This window comes from Hippoglossus hippoglossus, chromosome 9 (assembly GCF_009819705.1).
Source record: "Hippoglossus hippoglossus isolate fHipHip1 chromosome 9, fHipHip1.pri, whole genome shotgun sequence".
In the NCBI taxonomy this organism is placed as follows: Eukaryota; Metazoa; Chordata; class Actinopteri; order Pleuronectiformes; family Pleuronectidae; genus Hippoglossus; species Hippoglossus hippoglossus.
The window spans coordinates 22,355,249-22,373,365 of record NC_047159.1 but is presented as its reverse complement, the minus strand read 5'-3'; the positions used below and the strand labels follow the sequence as shown (position 1 = coordinate 22,373,365).

General features: G+C 40.9%; 1 protein-coding gene across 4 annotated transcripts; it reads right to left on the bottom strand.

Moving 5' to 3' along the window:
* Positions 1–5: 5 nt before the first annotated feature.
* golga3 (golgin A3) lies at positions 6–16,554 on the bottom strand. 4 transcript variants are annotated; one of them, XM_034595939.1, is made up of 24 exons: positions 16,469–16,554; positions 14,915–15,203; positions 13,567–13,848; positions 12,741–12,859; positions 11,575–12,314; positions 11,300–11,408; positions 10,552–10,858; positions 10,254–10,456; positions 10,002–10,139; positions 9,632–9,793; positions 9,162–9,530; positions 8,735–8,812; positions 6,456–6,719; positions 6,241–6,335; positions 5,720–5,936; positions 5,126–5,269; positions 4,746–4,943; positions 4,512–4,628; positions 4,099–4,238; positions 3,847–3,979; positions 3,457–3,579; positions 3,056–3,220; positions 1,899–2,065; positions 6–1,787 (listed from the first exon to the last, which is right to left on the bottom strand). In XM_034595939.1, the coding sequence occupies exons 2-24, from the start codon at positions 15,084–15,086 to the stop codon at positions 1,610–1,612; spliced, it is 4,620 nt and encodes a 1,539-aa protein (XP_034451830.1). In that variant the 5' UTR covers positions 15,087–15,203; positions 16,469–16,554; the 3' UTR covers positions 6–1,609. The 4 variants fall into 4 exon arrangements, with proteins under 4 accessions (XP_034451830.1, XP_034451833.1, XP_034451834.1 ...); XM_034595942.1 differs by having other exon boundaries at positions 1,899–2,062; XM_034595943.1 differs by having other exon boundaries at positions 13,693–13,848.
* Between the last annotated feature and the right edge of the window lie 1,563 nt (positions 16,555–18,117).

Genomic DNA, 18,117 nt, shown 5'->3' with positions numbered 1-18,117 from the left:
AGTGATGACAGATGAATAGTGCAATTTTATGATCGTTACAACCACATCTCCCAGCACAAATGATAAAACAGGAATGAATGGATTCCAATCTTTGAAAAGAAGAAAAAACATACAGCAAGTTTATGCATACAGCGCAAGTGCCTCAGCAAATGTTATTGTTACATACTGATTAGTTACAGTGAAAGTTCAAGTTGAGTACAGTCCATTCTTCAATGTTTTTGTTGTTATTAACACCAACAAGTATTTTCAAAATATGTATTGTCCCTTTGGAAATTTGGTGTTTCAAAAACAGTTTTCTTTAGCGTGGGAATGAGCACAGCAGCTGCAGCACAATTGCATGCAGAAATCTAAACCATCCAATGACCTCTCTACAAAATTACTATCGGCTTCAATTCATGGTTTGCATTTGATATCTTGTCTTTCATCTTCTTTACACTATTAAACAGTTACAATCATACAAAAAAGGAAGTGTATTTATATATTAACCTCTGGAAACAATTAACTTATCCCATTACCCATGAAACAGCCATAACACAAGAATAACATCTGATTCAAGGGTTATTTTTTGTTAATACAGTATGTACCAAATGTAACAACAGAAAATGAACACATCTGATTGCACCTGCTGATAAAAGTAACTTTTCTGCATCGTCTTATGTCTTTCTCTCTCAGTCAGTTTAGGTTTGATCACCTACTGTGCAATGTCAGTTGATGTGACCCACTTGCTATACAATAAACCATTCTTTGCGCACACAAACAATACAACACATTACATCTTGCACACACCCTCAGCAGAAATACGTTCATCCAAACTGACTTAGTCCTTTACAGCATATTAAAGATTGCTTAAGGCTTTTTTGCGTGCGAATTACTGCAGTCCATGCTAGACAAAACACCTTCATACATAACTGAGATTAATGTTTATAGAGTTGTAGGAACCCAAGGTGATATGGTAACATCCAACATAAGAAACACTGCATTTTAACAAGAGGCCATACCAAAAAAGACAGACGACAGCTGTATATGACTTTGAACTTCCTGAAAAAGAGGTGATGATGTTTCATCACAAGCTTTTTTAGAAACAACATGGAAGTGTAAGCATGTCAGTTAAATCATAGTTAGGCAACTTCACTCATACACAGGCACAACGAAATGGAAGAACAGTTCATTGCCAGTCTGGTGGCAGACTCAACCGTTGTTTCTGTCACCAAAAACACTTAAAAATAATGTCAGCCATTATTAAGCAGCATCAAAGCCACCAATTTATTTTTATAAGGGGGACAATGACTAAATACCTTTTAGTGAGTAAAACTGCTGAACTAAGGGGAAATCGAAGAGGGATCCTTTTAGTGGCTGTCAAAGGAAAAGTTGTAATTCTTAAACTCTAAATAAATAAATGTGAATTTAGCAAAACAAAAATATAAACAACCATCAAAAAAGGAAAGAATAAAGCTATGATATATATAGTATTACTCTGCAAAAGCACTTCTGTGCCAATGGGAGAACGCCAAATGTTGGCAGCAATTGTTAAGAGAAAGATTATGACTAAAAGGTGCCTTTGTGGATAAAACTCCACTCTCCCTCTATTGGCCTGAGAAAAGTTCTTCTGTTATGATTGCTGCTGTTCTTCTTCATTGTTGTTGTTTACCACCATGTTGGTTTGCGGTGTTGATGATTTGGAGATGTTGTTCTGAAGTCCCAGTTCTGTGTCTGTCCATGAGCTCACTGACTCATGTACTGTCACTGTGTGTTCTTCCATCTGCTTCTGGAGGCTGTCCATCTCCTCCCTGAGGAAGAAAAACACATCATATGTATTCTGGCTTTTGGGGAACAACACAAAATGCTTCATGAAGGTACGTTGATAATGTTCAGTCATGCAGTCCCAACAATAGGCTTACTTGAGCTGCCGGAGACAGTTGTGCAGGTTGTTGAGGGGCTCCTTGTTGACAGAAGCTGATGGTTTCAGTAACTCATCCAGGAGGGAGGCAGGCACTGGGCAGTCTGGGATCTTCACTGGTGTCACAGAGTTGGATGGGTTCCCCTCACTCTTTAGCTCCATCCGCTGCTGCAGCAACAACATCATTACAGGGGTGGATTTAGTCATCTTTCTTTAGCGGGCGTTTCTTATTTGGCATTGTACTTACAACACTGGCCTTTTAATCTTTGGCTTTGTGAGCATTACTCATGCTGTAGAAATTTAGGGGTACACCCACTTGGGTAACTACATAGCAGCAAGTGGCTGTCGGCTGTCGGCTGAAATGCTGAAAATACTAACATACTATAGTTATAAAGTTCTTTAACTGTGTCTGATGACAGCTGACGATTTTTTTGCTCATATTTGAAAACCATCATGGCAAGACGATTAAAGAGCAACTTAACGATAGAGAGTTTCAAATGATGTTAAGTTACAAAAGCTGTTTTCAGACATGAACTCCATGCAATATGTGTGGAGATTTTTGGAGTTTGCCTTTCACATTTGAAGAATGCAGCAGGAGATAGTGAGTCAGAGAGGTTCACAACATCAGGATAATTTCTGCAACATGATGGAGGCGGGACATAACGTATTAATCCTGCAGCAGAAAACGCATTGTTTTTACTCTAATCAACAAAAGCTCTCGAATCTCGTTGTCTTTCCAAGTTGTCTTCTTCGTCAGCATCTTCTGACATCTCTTTGTCATTCTGTGATATTGGTATTCTTCCAATTTCGCATCCGTCACGTATTCAAAACATCATCTACATGCCCCCTCACTCGCTGTGAATTTTCTGGAAATTTTCCTTCTGTACTCTCACATGGGCTCACTCTTAAATTTTCCAGACATTTTACATTGCTGCTGGGAAAAAATGTCCAAGGCAACAGATTCTGACCTTTGTGTTTTCACATAGAGCCCTCCACAAAATTCCATGAACTTCAGTACATATCTGAAAGCAGCTTTAGAAGCTTATTAGTCAAGTAGAAATGTTCAAAGGTTTGCCCAGTCTGTAGTCTGCAGACCTTTTGAGAAAACAAACTAATAAACTTGGGAAAACTTTTCAAAGAGAAGAAACAGTGTATTACCTTCCTCAGGCGGCTCTGTTTGAGGTCCTGTTTGAATTGCTGGTTCTGCAGCAGGACTGTCTTCATGCTGTTCCTCAGTTCACCCACTTTGGCCTGCAGCATAAACTTGTCCTTCCTGGTGCCGCTCAGCTCCTCCTGCACTGACTCCAGCTCCACCTTGATGTTCTGAGCCCGACAGATCATTTTGTTCATTATAAACCATTTTCAAAACAGGCTAGATGGTGGTAATCCTAAATTCAGTACAGAAGTGATTACAGTGCTCACTTCATCCTGTGTTTCCCTCTCGGCTCCAATTATACTTTAGTAAATATAATTGTATGTATTTGCAAATACAACAATAATTAATTTGTTATGCACTTGACAGCTTTGTGTCCATATCTTAAAATGTAGTGAGAACTTGCCCCCAGAGCTGTCTGTAGGTTGTCCAGCTCCCTGTGATGACACTGCTCCATCATCTCCACCTGCTGGCGCTGAGCTTCAATCTCCCTCTGCCTCTGCTCCACCTCCCACTTCAGGTCTTCAACCTGAACAAACAGTCAACGTTAGTCATCAGTTAATCACCAATAACAAGTGATGGGTCAAACTGAAGTGAAACAGATTTCTAGAACAGTGGGACCCTAAACCTCTCGATAAAATAGTGCATGAATAAAATGTCCTATTAAGATTAAATTCCAACAAATACAAAATTATATAAAAATACAAACTGCATCATGTCAATTATATCAGAAGTAGACGACCATGGCTTCTAATAGACACATTAAATATCAGCCTGACTGCTTCAGAATCTGTACCTCTTGGTGAGTGAGCGGCTGCTTGGCCAGTTCCTCGCCCAGTTGTTTCTGGAGGATCTGGAGCTGTGAATGAGCCTCACTCAGCTCCTCCTGGAATCTAGAAACCTCCTGAGCATGCTGTTCATCCTGAGCCCTGCAGAGTACAACATATTCACTGATAAATGACTGGTAACACATACAACTACGGCAGCTTTTACAACATAAAATTAGATTTAAAGTCATTGAATTATTTTTAGAGACAGATGTTCGTACTGTAGTTTGAGTGATTCCCTCTGCAGAGCTTTGACCAGGTCCTCTTTGGCCTGCAGGTCCTTCTTGATCTCTGACAGCTCCAGCATGGCCGCCCTGTAGTGCCGTCTATTGTGGGCTGCCTCAGCCTTTGCTGCTGCCACCTAAAGGACACAACATATTATTACAACCTAAAAGACTCCAGGAAATCCAAATATTCAGGACCCTAACCCTAAAACAACAGATAAAAGCAATTGACTTCTTATAGAAGAATGTAAAAATTCAGCTTTCTAATATTTATGGTTTCTTTAGATGCTCCTTCAGATTAAAATATATTTAAATTATAGATTCCATTAAATTATTTGACTAGCAAATGATGTTGAGTTTGAATTTCAACTCAATGAGGAGAAAATCCTGCATCTTATTAGAGCTCCTACCTGTTCCTTCAGGTCCTTGACTTTGGTTTTCTCTTTTTCCAAGGAAAGCTGCAGAGAATGTACTGCCTGCTTCATTTGCTGGTCCTCCTCTTCTTTACGCTTCAGAACAGCTTGGACCTAGAACAATGAACAAAAATAAATCAACATTCTCATAATACATTTGGGGTATATTTCTTTATTTTTTTAATTAAAGATGTATAACAACATTATAAAATACAATAAAAAATGTTTTACCTGTAAGTTGAGTTGGACAAGATCTGCTTCCCTCTTAGCGAGGGCAGACTCCAAAATGTTGGAATGCTCCCGCAGAGTATTGTGGGACTGTGCCAATCCAACCAATTTCCCTTTTTCATGCTCTAGCTCAAGTGCTAGCTTCTTGTTGGCATCTTCTAACTTCCTGATCCGCTTCTTGAAGCACCGTGACTCTTGAAGCTGTGAAATGGCAAAAATACAACACAACCTAAATTAATGCATTGATTTAAGAACATAGAGCTCACACGTACATGGTAATTTTCAAAAGAGGAAATGATACTTTCCCAATAAACCAGAGAGAGCAGTTCCAAATATATGAACTGATTAACATAAACGGATACAATTATTTTACAGTAGTTCACCTCATCCTCGAGCTCCATCACTTTCTCCTGGTAATCCTCCAGCTCTGTGGAGGTGAGGGTGATCACTTCCTGCAGCTCCTTTTCGAGCATAGTCTTGCTGTTGGACACAACCTGCAGCTCCTCTTGCAGAGCCTTTATCTTATCCTGGATGAAAAATACAACCCTCTTAAACTGCATAGCATACCACAAAATACGATATAGTGCATTTACACATTCAGTGAAAGCTGTATCAAACACAATAACCAATTATTTTCCACAAGCGTCAATCAGTTATCAAGTGTGCGTAAGATGTGCTCTTCAGTGTGCGTAGATTCTGTTCTTACATATGAAGAAATCCCAGATAAGAAAACATCGGTGAATGTCAGAATCTATAAGTTGGTTTTAAGAACGGTTGGCCTCATTGACCAACCGTTGTTGTCGCCCATTGTCTTTCCAGGCTTCTTCTACATTTATGGCTCCACTTTTTCATCATGAGATATTTGCATTAATTTAGTTTGTTTCAGTTTTGAGTCTGTTACGCGTAGCGAATTCTCCAGACATTGCTATTCTGAATTTTTCAAGGAACTGTGAAAGTCTGGCAGGCTTGAACAGTACCTGTAAGACCTGGCTGTTTCCCCCATCAGACACCTGGGCCTTGAGTTTGACCACTTCTGCCTCGGCCGCCTCCTTGTCAGTCAGGGCCTCTTGGAGCCTCCTGCTCAGGATGCCCACGGCGTTCTCGTAGGCCTTATGTTTGGCCTTCATCTCCTTCTGAGCACTGGTCAAATCCGTGCCCAGCCGCTTAACACGCACCTTCTGCTCTGAGATGGCCCTATTTGATGCATATAAGCAAATAAGTTCAAATTGTCCATAGAGATACTATGTTCACAGCCCACAGCAGACCACACATACACATGGACACAAGATGTAGGTGTGATGACTGTACAATCTAAATCATATTTTACTTACAGATAAAGATGATACAGAAAACACACATGTACTGACTCATGGGTTTATGTGGAGATCATGGATTGTGTAATCAATATCCCATATTTGTGCGTATAAATAGCACATGACTACAGAGATATTCATCATTACTGTGGGAATCATTCAGGCTCCACAACACAATGACTCACTTTTTGGCTACACCCTCCAGTTCTTCCACCTGTTTCCTGAGGCCCTCGTTCTCTTGTGTCACTGCTGCTAGCTGACTCTGGTCAAACTGTAGAGACTAAAATGAGAGGAAAACAGAAAACCTAACATTACAACACAAAAAATGGACTTCTTTTTTAACTTGAATTTTAAAATAGTTTGTAAAGTAAATTCAGTGGGAAACATTAAATATCTCTACCTGGACCTGCATTTCTAGTTGACCCCTTTCATCCTGAATGGTTTGCAGATGAGCCTCCATGTTACACATCTGCTCCTGGACTCTCACCACCTCCTTCTGCAGCCGGACCTGTTCTAACTCTGCCTTCTGCTTCTCCCCCTCGACGCCCAGCAGCTCCTGCTTCAGGTCCTTCACCTCCGCCAACAGACGCTTTTTGGTGGACTTGAGCTCACTGATCAGCTGGTCTTTGGAGCTGGTGTCCCGGCGGTATGCTTCCACCATCACCTGTGAAGTCAATGACATTGTGTGTCTCATGAGGGGTTTACATAAAACAGAAACCAAATGAAGTGAGTATTTTCTCCTTTCAAAGAGAGTGAGTAGGCTCGCGCATGTTTGTCTCAACTGAGGCAATTTCCCAGCCAACTGTAGGAGAGAGAGCTGCGACAGGATTGGAATCACACACACACTGCATCATCTGGAGGCTTGAGTGAGATACGTTTTACTGAAGAAAGTCTATACAGTGGCGAGAACGTGAAGCATTAGGAATTACATGCATTCAGACATATGTGTATGGTCAGTTCTTGATCTAAGTTATAATAATGAATGACACACAACAATCTATTTGAATTGATAACACAATCTATATCCAGGTAGAATTCATCATTCAGTGTAGGCTGAAAAATATGAAATAAATAAAAATAAAAACTGCATCAGGTTAATTATGATTCAACCAAAGCTAACAGGAGTCAGGATGAGCTAATTTGTTGTTCATGAGAAACACATGCTGATGTGAACAATGCTTCATAAAAAAAAGACTTTTCCACAGTGAGACAAACAGTCGATAAATGGAGGCGATACAGCTCTGTGGCTGCTCTCACTAGATGTGGACGCCCACTGCATTCTCCAAAAAGCAGAAAGCAGAATGTTAAATGAGGCAAAAAAAAAAATAGAACAAACAGGGTAACAACTAAAGATTTTAAGGAACTGTTGGAGCTGATTAAAATCTGTGGCCATGACCATATGCAGATCTACCATATGCAAATCATGGTGCATAATTGCATGGAGCACTTTGCCCATACCAAGGACAGCACAGACAAAGCTTCCGCTCTCCAAAAAACATCACTTTGCACTGGAACTTCACTAAAGAGCACTTTGAAACAACACAAGACTAATGACAAAATGTTTTGTGGACTGATGAGACTAAAGTTGACTTGGTTGTGAGGAACATGCAGCTCTATGTGTGATGTGAAGAGGGCACTGTATATGAACATGACATCATCATCCCAGCGGGGAAACAGGGTGGAGGGAGTGTCATAATTTGGGGCTGTGCTTATGATCCTGGGCCTGAACAGCTTAACATCATCGTAAAGGAAATGATTATGAACACATCATAAAAATAAAAATGTCAGGGTGGCTGTCTGCCAGCTGAAGTTCAGTAGAAATTGGGTGAGGCAGCAGGACATAACCCTGTTCATCAAAATCTACTATACAATGTACTGAAACAAATAAAATCTGTTTTTGGAGTGTCCCAGCCAGATAAGAATGAGCTGTTCGATCCAGACATCCTGAGAATATATAGGAACAATCGTAGTAATAGTCTGATCCACGAGCACATGCATGTTTTAAATTATTTGTGTCAAAAGAGGTTTCTGTCAGGTAATGAATCCATTAATGTATGAACAGCTGCACAAGTGTACCACAGACAATATAATGAAATCTGATTATATCAAACATGATTAGAAAAAAAGGACTGAATCTTTCAATTCAGAAAAAAAAGAGTCCTGCTGCAGAGTCTGCCACTTCACTCCTCATTTATGTCAATATTTTAGATGCAATGTAGAGAAAATTGTTTGCTGATAATGCAGAAAGTTTAGTACCAGAGTTGCAGCAATTAGCTTTTCATGGATTCCAGTCTGAATTGAATCAAAGTTGAATGTTCATCCATGATATTTAAGATGGTCTCCAAAAACTCGGACCTTATATGACAAGAATGACATTTCTGTCATTCTGTCAATTAACTTCACCCACTTTATGACAGCCTGTCAATGCAAAATGAGCAGCATCCTCCATTGCTCAATTCACCCTGTCAACCAGTACTTTGGGCATTGTTCAGAAATGACAGCCATCTGGTTCTACAATACATCCTCCCACGATCGCTCAAGACTTAGCTGCCTGAGAGATTTCTGACAAGTGTTTTATAAATGTATGTTTAGTCTAAACTTCTTTCTGGCTTCTGCAAATGATACATAGTATGAGAGAGATGGACATGATCTCAAGTAGGAGCCATGGAGATGTCTTACCTTCTGCTGTTGGAACTGCTCCTTAAATTTCTGAGCTTGTTTTTTCAGGACACTATTTTCTTGTTGGAGAGTTTCAATCTGAAACAAAGCAAAAACTTTATTCACTACATGATGGTGGAGAGGTAATCCATAAGGAAAAATAATCATATACAATACTGTTTGAATTAGAATGACTAAATTACTGAATTCCAGTCAAAACTGATGTGGATAATACAAGCATTCTACCATGTGTAGATACACAATTGCTGGTCACCATGGTATCTAACCATATCTAACTCAAGGTGTCAACAGTTGTAGATTGGAATATGATGATGACCAAGCCCACAGGGTTATGTCCATATTTGTTGTACAGGTACTGGTAATGCATGTGCTGATTTCTCCATGCATGAGTATTTAGTTTTAATTATTTTACCTCACATTCTCATACCTGATTGGTTTTGACCTGGACGTCCTGTCTGAGCTGATCTAAGACATCTGATGCCACCAGAACATCCTCTCCGAGTCGCTCAGCGCCCTCGTCGAGCTGACTCTTGTCGGCCCGTGCTGCTTGAAGCGCTACCTCCAGGACGATCTTCTCGTTCTGGAGGAACTGGATGTTGTCGTCCTTGACGTTGCCCTCTGCCAGCAGCTCAGCCAGCTGGGCCTCCAGTTCCAGGTAGCGGGCCTCTAGCTGGTTGATGGACTGCTCTTTGGTGTGCAGGTTCTCCTGAGTGGTTGTCAGCTGGCGCATCAGCTCCAGATGTTCTTTCTGCAGTGACTGCAGCTGCAAGTCCTTCTGGGAAAGGCTCAACTTCACCTTAGAAAGAAAGAGCCAGACAATTTAGAACAGAATTCACAAAGAATTTAACCAACAACTCAAGGATGAAAACAAGTTATTGTTACATTTGGCATGACTACCTGCTCAAGTTCCCTTTCCAGGGTGCTGGCTGTGTTGGCCAGTTTTAATAAGCGCTCTTGCTCGTCCTCAAACTCCTCCAGTTTGTGCTGCAGGTCGTCTTCCACCATGGTCTTTGCATCCTGGATTTGCTTGAAAGATGCTTCCTGGGTCAGCATGTCAGCCTACATCAAAAAGGTTTTAAATCATGTGGTCAATTCAATAAAAAACATTTCTCTACTTGAATCCATTCTTGTAAATTTACAAAAATGTGGTTATTTAAAAATAAAGTGTCTGGCTGAATAATAACTTTTATATGGGTTGTTTTGGAAATATAGACTTAACAAAAATAATGATGGTATAAGGTCAGACAGGGATGTTGGGAGAATATACCTCAATGCTCTGCAGCTGAACAGCGATACGCTCTTTTTCTTTGATGGAGCGATGTTGCGTCTCAGTGAGCTGGTGAGACAGTGTCACATTCTCCAGCTTCAGATGTTCCAGAGTACCAATCTGATTCATCTGTCCAGCCTAGGAAAAAAAAGAGGAAATATAGGATGTCTCATCTTTGACATGTCATGACATGACTGCCTAATGTGTGGCATGATGAAAAAAACCCAAAAGGCATCGGCTTAGAGCCCTCACCTGCATGTTGGCCATTTCACCTTGCAGTCGTACTCTAGCCTCCTGGGCCAGTGCCAGCTGCTGCTGGTACCACTGTCTGACCTGCTGGAGCGAGTCGATCTCAGCCTGTGAGGTTTTCAGTCTGCTCTGCAGGGTGCTGCGCTCCAGCTGAACCTGCTGCAGCTGGTTCTGAAGACCACCCATCTGCTGACGCAACTCCTGAACTGCATAAGTATGACACCAAAACACCTACTTTAACAACAGGGGTGATGGTGACAACATCTTTTTAAACTCTGCTCTCCAGGTCTCCATCAATCACCTGTATTATCTCTTATGACCACAGTGTTTTGCATCTCCTCCACCTTCCCCATCAGCCTGTTGTATTGATCCTCAGCCACCTTCAGGTCATTGCTTAATGACGCTAGACTGGCATTCTTGCTTTCCAGACTTCCCTGAAGTTCCACCATGGCTTTCTCTAGCTGGCTACAGTTCTGCCTCAGCGTGCCAACCTGTGAAGTGAGGGCGCTCCGTCTGTCCTGGCTCACCTGAGCCTCCTCATTCTTCACCTGCAGCTGAGCATTGACTGTAGCCAGCTGGGCCTGAAGCTCTGTCTTCTCTTTGAGAGCCTGAAGGACAGATAACTTTAGTCAGAACTTAGACAAACTCATTCTCAGTGATTCTAGTTTAGTGTCATTAGCTTGGCAGCATACCCATGTAAGTAAACAGCCACTAAGCTCAATGTAATCTTTTTTTCGATGCTGTGACACATTGGTATTTATTAGTAGTACTTATTATGGTGTTACATTGTTGTTATAATTGAATGCAAGTTGTGTTTATGCAAACACAGACAGTCCTATTAGTGCACTAAAGTGGGGAAATTTATGTGCATGAAAAAACTGTTTAAAAGTTTAAAAGAGTAAACAGCCCTGCCACCGGTACTGAGAGGCTATACTTATGCACAAGAGCACCCTGAGCACTTTCTAACATGCACACAATTAATAATGCTGTATATACTTTGTCCAGAGGCAGTGGAAAATACGATTATAGAAATCAATTTGTTATTTAACCTGATTGGCCTCCGATGACAAGGACTCCAGCTGGCCCGCGAGTCTCATTTTCTCTTTGAGCACTTGGAGCATTTCATCATGGCCCATCACTGAACTCTCCAAAGAGACACTGAAACAAATTTAAATGGAAATGAACATCAATAGAGACTAACAATTTGTATTATCACAATAATTACTTTAAGTGGACATTTAAAGTTTTGTTTTGTTATTCATCAACCAAATTATTACAGAATTTGGCTAAAGTAATGTGATCCCTATCTGATGTTAACAAATACCTGCTGGAGAAACTGTCCCTGCGACTCCGAGGCTCTGCTGTCCCTTCTCTCCGCTGCTCCAGATCCAGCAGGTGTTGCTCTTCACTGGCCGCCTGCAGCACCTCCTGCAGGGAAGGGAACTGACCCATGGCCTCAGCGGCGATCTCCCTCCCCTCCACTGTGTAGGGCCCCTGCTGTCTTTCCACTGCTGCAGAGAGCATAGCGTACGTCCCCCTGGTAGACACACTGCTGTAGGACGAGCTGTCGCTGTCGTTGCCATCGTTCCCTGGCCTCGTTCCTGACTCGCTGCCGTCAATTTCTGAGACATTGTCCCCGATTTGGAATGGAACGCCAGGCTGTGTATCCTTCTCACAGGTGCTACCCTCTGACATCACACTAACCTCAGACAGTGTGGACACAGAGCTAATTGTGGACTGGAGGGAGCTCATTGAGTTGTCTGTTGTCCTTACTCCACCTCCTCCACCTCCACCTCCTCCTCCTCCACCACCATCATCATTCTCAGGAGACTTGTAGTCCGCCAAGGAGTGAATCTTGCTGGGACGGGGTGACTTGGACTTCCTCTCCTTGGAGGGTGGAATTCCCAAGCTACCCACTTTGGGACCACGTGGGACACTGGTCCTCAGGAAGGAATACTCCGTCGTCATGGCAAGAGTGCTGGCGCGGGGCAGACTCTCAGGATGCAGCATGAGCTCTGGATCCAGTGTGCTGAAGGGCCTGTTCTTGGTGGTGGTGCGGTGAGACTAGAAAACAGATGGAAGGAAAGAATCAAATTATGTCATGGCAACAAAATAGAGCTATATATATATATATATAAAAAAGGATTTTTGGATTGCAATTACCAACAGACTTCACTTGAGTTCCTACTAAAACAAAAATCTTCACTAATGGCAGAACCTCCCACCCAACAAATGAATAAATTGGGTCATAAACTACAATATCTAAGATAGATAGATTTCTTCCAAATCTGTTTATTGCTAAACATTTTGCTAAAAAACAAATAGATGGGTGAAAAATTGGAAGGCAACAATGCTGGAAGGTAGACATGGGTGGCTGAGGAAACATGAGAATTTTGAAATTGAATCAATTGAAGGTTAACCTGGTTATATTTAAAGTTGTGATAAAAATTTAGCGCGGTCTTTAACCCGACAGCGACTCGAGGTACTCACCCTCTCCTTATGTCTTTGCACTCTGTACTGTTTGAGCTGCTCTTCCAGGCGCCGGCGAGCATCCAGGCGAATCTTCTCCTCATTCTCCATCTCCAGTGATGGCTTCTGGTTGGCTATAGCTAAAAAAAATGAATGATCATCAAATCATCACATACTGCGAAGTTCACCACAGCAAATGATTTACGCATGATTGATTTTCTATGACTGTAAAAGGGAACTCCTGACATTGAGCCTTATGTTGCATCATTAGTCAGGCACTTTGTAAAATGCTTGTATGAGGCTTTGCTGTATATTGTGAAGAGTGAAGCTGCTTGTAACATTCAATGAAGACTTCTATAAATGCACTGAATAAATGTGAATTGCATCAGCTATGTTCATGTGCCATCAAAAAGATACTATATGATTCATGTGATGCTGTATAGTTTATAAAGTAATTATATATGTTATGAAGCCAGAAATATCACCTTAAGGCTAAACTTAGTTATGCTATACAAGTATTGTGAATGTAGCAGCAATGCTTTAAAATAGCACCAAAAAGAGAACATAACAGAGGAATTTGTTCCAAAATACAGCCATTAGTCCACATTCTATTCCAACTGAAGCACCCACATCAAATTCTAATCAGGCTATTAAATGCCTGTGGGAGTTGCAGAAAGAAGATGGACTCAAACAACTAAAAGACATTCCCACTGAATCCATCTGTTCAGATAATACACACAAGGGAGTTAAAAATAATGTTTGCATGATCCGAAAAACCAAAACATCCTACAGAAAAGTGCAGGGAGGGTTTAAAAGGGGGATTCACTCCACATACGTTTATGCTTACACAATTCAGTCTCCTGCATAGGCATACTGAGTCTGAGGGACTGCAATGCATCACCCTTGTGAACCGTGACCACAGCACTAGCCCCCTCAGACTTCTCTAGCATCATGGGTTGATAAGCAGCCACACCTTGGGAGTCCTCTTGGGTCTGGGAGTTGACAGGGGAGCTGGTGCTCTGCGGTGGTGCTGTCGGATGCAGGGACCCGTTCATACGGGTGTGCTCTGCAGCACCAAACCCATCAGCCAGTCCATCACCATTTGACATCACCCCTGAACTAACAGGACCTGCAAGAGGAATGTGAGAATTGTGACAAAAGTCACAATACGGTCTCCAGAACTAGACTAAAGTGGATGTGATTAGCTTGGCAAACTGGCTGGACAACTTTGTCAAGCTTCAATTGCATTAGTGAAAGATAGGCAGCTATAAAGGTGGCTACTAAAGCATCTCTTACGCTGCACCTACTCCAGGCTCACCTTGCAAGGCAAACTGCTTTAAGGGCTTTGAAAACCTGTTTGTTATTAAGTAATAAATATTTAATATTGTAAAAAAAATAGTTAAGATTAGAATCCAGGCTTAAAGTACAAATTCAAACATTGCTGTTACAATAGTCTCTAAGAATAAAAAAAGAGTTCTCATGCTCCCTAAAGGGGAACAACAGATTCAACATACTAAACATGGCGCGCACTGTTTAAACCCTGTGAAAACCCTTCCATGTGCTTGTGGTTCTATTTGTGGCTTTGTCAAGTTTGTGCAGAAACCTGTCTGATTTCACCTGTCAGGATATAACCATCTGTAATTTTGGCAATTTTTATTCTACCCGTCTTTTGTGTGTCACCCAAACTAGCTGAAATATTCATACATTTCCAGTTTGTTTGTTTTATCTTAAAGCGTAAACGCTATAAGATTAGTTACCCTCTGATGATGATTATTTAGACTTCAGTTCAGCTATTTAATGCATTAGTGAAAAGAGCCGTGTAACATTGAGCAGTAGAAGGCCTCAGGGTTTGTAGTAGACAGTAAAACAGGCCATGCATGTTGTTGGATAAAGGAGAGCCTAGTAATATGGCCTAAAGGGGAAAACTTTGCAGATTGGTGTACAGAGTCCAAAACAAGTATAACAAAGCATGAAGACAAACTTCTTTGTTATATTCTTGTAAGAATGTAATAAATATATTATATATATATATGTCTAACCCACAACAGTTAGCATCTTTCATAAGTTCACACAGAAAAAAGAAAAAAAATATTGTAAACACTCTTTCCATTAACACATGCAGTCGGCAGACTCGGCACACATCACTGTGTACGAGAGACTTATTTGTATCCCATCAAGACAAAATCATGACTCACCATTACAAATATTCCCTTTTGTGTTTTGTGTGTTATCCTGTCCTTGTTGGTCCAATTGTGTTACCCCTTCTATAGCGTGGGTTTCAGTGTCTTTGGATTTTATAACTTGGTCTTCTTGATAAACACTGGCCTCCATTTGTACTGCTTCTGACTGGTTGGTTTTAATATCCATTAGGAAGCTGAACAGTCAGAGCACTGCTGGTGCACCTCTGGAAAGAACGATTCACAAAACCATCTTTGGAGGCCGGCCAGCTGGGAGCACGTCCAACGCTTATGATCACAGGCAGCACTGAAGACCGAAAACATCCAGTTAGACAATTGACAGGAGAATATGACGCTAGAAGAAGATAAATATACATCACAGAGGAATGTGTGGCTCTTCACAAGTGACAGTAATAATGTTATGTAAGAACGGCAACGGGCTTCAATTTAAACATAAGCTTGAGTCAAGGGCTAACAAGCTGGCTTGGTAGTTAAGTAGATTGAGCAGTTAAATATAGATTAACTAGCAAGCAACACTAAAATCACACAGAGAAAGAATAATACAAACTGTGATAACAAATGCAACAGATCGAAACTCTTCTAAAGCTCAATCAGAACATATTTAATATAATCTCTGTAGGAATCTGCTGATAAGTAGAGACCAATGTTCTGTGTCCAGCTCTGAGGGCGACTCGTGTGGATGTAAATCGGGTTGTAGCCTGTTGTCTACCTTACTGCGGCGGGAAAGAGGCGGTGTTGGTGTTTTAACAACGTTTCGCTTATGACATATTGATCCGGGAAGTTCGAATCTGTGAATATGTTTCCAACTTTACCGAACTGTCAGACACAGACTCACACAAGCGATTCACTGTCAGGCTTTCTAATGTCGATTTAAGATTGTGGAGAATATCGGTTTGACAGCTTTTGATAAGATGATGAAATACTTCCAGACAATTCAGTAAAATATAAGCCCCACATACAAATGTGCATCTGTCAACAAGCGATGCAGGATTAGCACTTCTGGTTTTCAGACTCTGACACTGGGGGCGTGCAGATGGACATTCAAGTCATACTATTATCTTAAACTATTGATCTTTAGCTTTCAAAGATAACTTGACTCGGCGGCTGTGTTGCTAAATTCACGATTGATAATTACGATCGGCTCCGTGTAACATCGTATTGCTGGACAAACCGCTTCAGAGGACGAAAAGAATGCGACAGCCATCAATAAACGTAAAGCCTAAGGCTGTTACGTTGCACTTATGCGTTGACTGGTTTCAGTTCATCTCTACCAGCTAACGACAAGGATGCCCACACTGAACGGTCGGTGAATATAAATGAAGCTCGCGATGCTAGCGAGACAGCTAGCTAGGTGTGTTTACGACGGGAGCTGTCAAGCTAAATGAGCTAACATGCTAACTGGAAACGCCAGCGCCGGTGCGGGAGCGATTTCACAAATATTCCAAGTAATTCAACGAGTTACCCACTGTGGCGTGAACCTGTTACAAAGCCCGCGTGTAAATGACCAAATGACAGTTTCGGTAAATGTGATGAAAGACATTAAATGCTCACCTTTTTGCGAGCTTCGCCTTTTACTACGTGGCTGTTTGGTTTCCGTCCCCTTAAACGTCCGACTAGAAACAGAGGGCGCGGACAATTTAGCATCTGAGAGAACAAGTGAAGCCTGTGAGAGAGCGGAGTGTTTACTGTGAACGCGCGAGCTGTCAATTTAAATACAAACCCTACTGTGTTCTTTCTATGAGATAGTGATGGTGCACATTTATGGCAACGACCATAACATTGCACGTACTATAATAATGAACGGACATTACCTCTGCGGGGGCACAAGGATCTGACACCGCGTTAAGAGTTGAGAATAAGACACATTTCAATAACTAATTGTACATGACACTTTTATTTTAAATTTGAAGCTATTAGTTTTTTCTTCAGCTCATTTGTGTCTCTCTGTATGTTAATGTACACGAGTTTTCAAAAATAAAATCTGCAATTAATAAAATGATGATGATAATGATGATATTATTATTATTATTATTATTATTATTATTATTATTATTATTTACCCATCCTTAAAGATTAACTACGACTTGTTGCTTTCGTTCGGGGTTATTACATTACACTACATTACATTTCATTTACCTGGCGCTTTCCTCCAAAGCAACTTACAATAAAGGTATTCAACCATGCAGGTTATGGTAAATCAATAAAGCCAACTACAAGTAGCGTATGGGTCTTTGCTCACTCTGGGTGGGAAATTATAATCAGAAATAGATAATAAAAATAAAATAACACATCACTATCCTGATGGATTGATAGATTGATTGAGACCACCAGAACATATGACGAAGTCCCAATTCCTATTATTACATCAATAAAATCAGTAAGTATGTTTTTGATGATGCTGTGGTATGTTTGTTGCCCCCTACACTGATGTCCTCACACATCAAAAAAAAGAAAGGAACAAATATTGATGAGTATTGAAAAGAGAGAATATTCACGTTATGGTACTATGGTAAATAAAGTTTGGCCTAAATATGTATTCTCTAAGATTATAATTGAACTGGTCAGAGGTCTATAGACCCCTGCCATATTCACATTTTTATACCCAGCCACCAGTATCCTCAACATGACAATTGCATGCCAACCACTCTAAACCATCTACAGGCTTGACCCACAGTTCAGCTCACTCTGACACCTACATAGGGAGCAGGGATCCATGTTTAAGGTGTTAAGGTGTCAGGAATCACATCCAAGACTCTATCAAAGCAGTGAGACCCACAGATAAACTTCATAATGCAAATAAAAGTATAAGGTCAAGGGTTAAACGATCATTTTAATGCAAAGGTTAAATAAAAAAAGAACTGTCAAAAGGCAAAGTGAAGGATTTCAATTTGTCGTACTCTGGCGCCATTTAGTGGTAGTATTAAGAATGACACAGTGATGGAGGGGACAGAATAAAGGGGCTGAAAACATCCAATGAACTGGCCACTTTTTTATCTTAATTGTATTGTTTTTTTTCTAGAAATCAATCTTAAACCGTCAGAATTGAATGAAAGACATGTAGCCTGAAGCCTTTTGAGATGAATGTCTCCTAAACTACTAATACCCTCTCCTTTTCCTTGTATCTTCTTCCCCTGTGAGATTTTAATCACTTTGAACTATGTTGATCCACATCAAAATGATCTTATTTAACATTGTTAAGT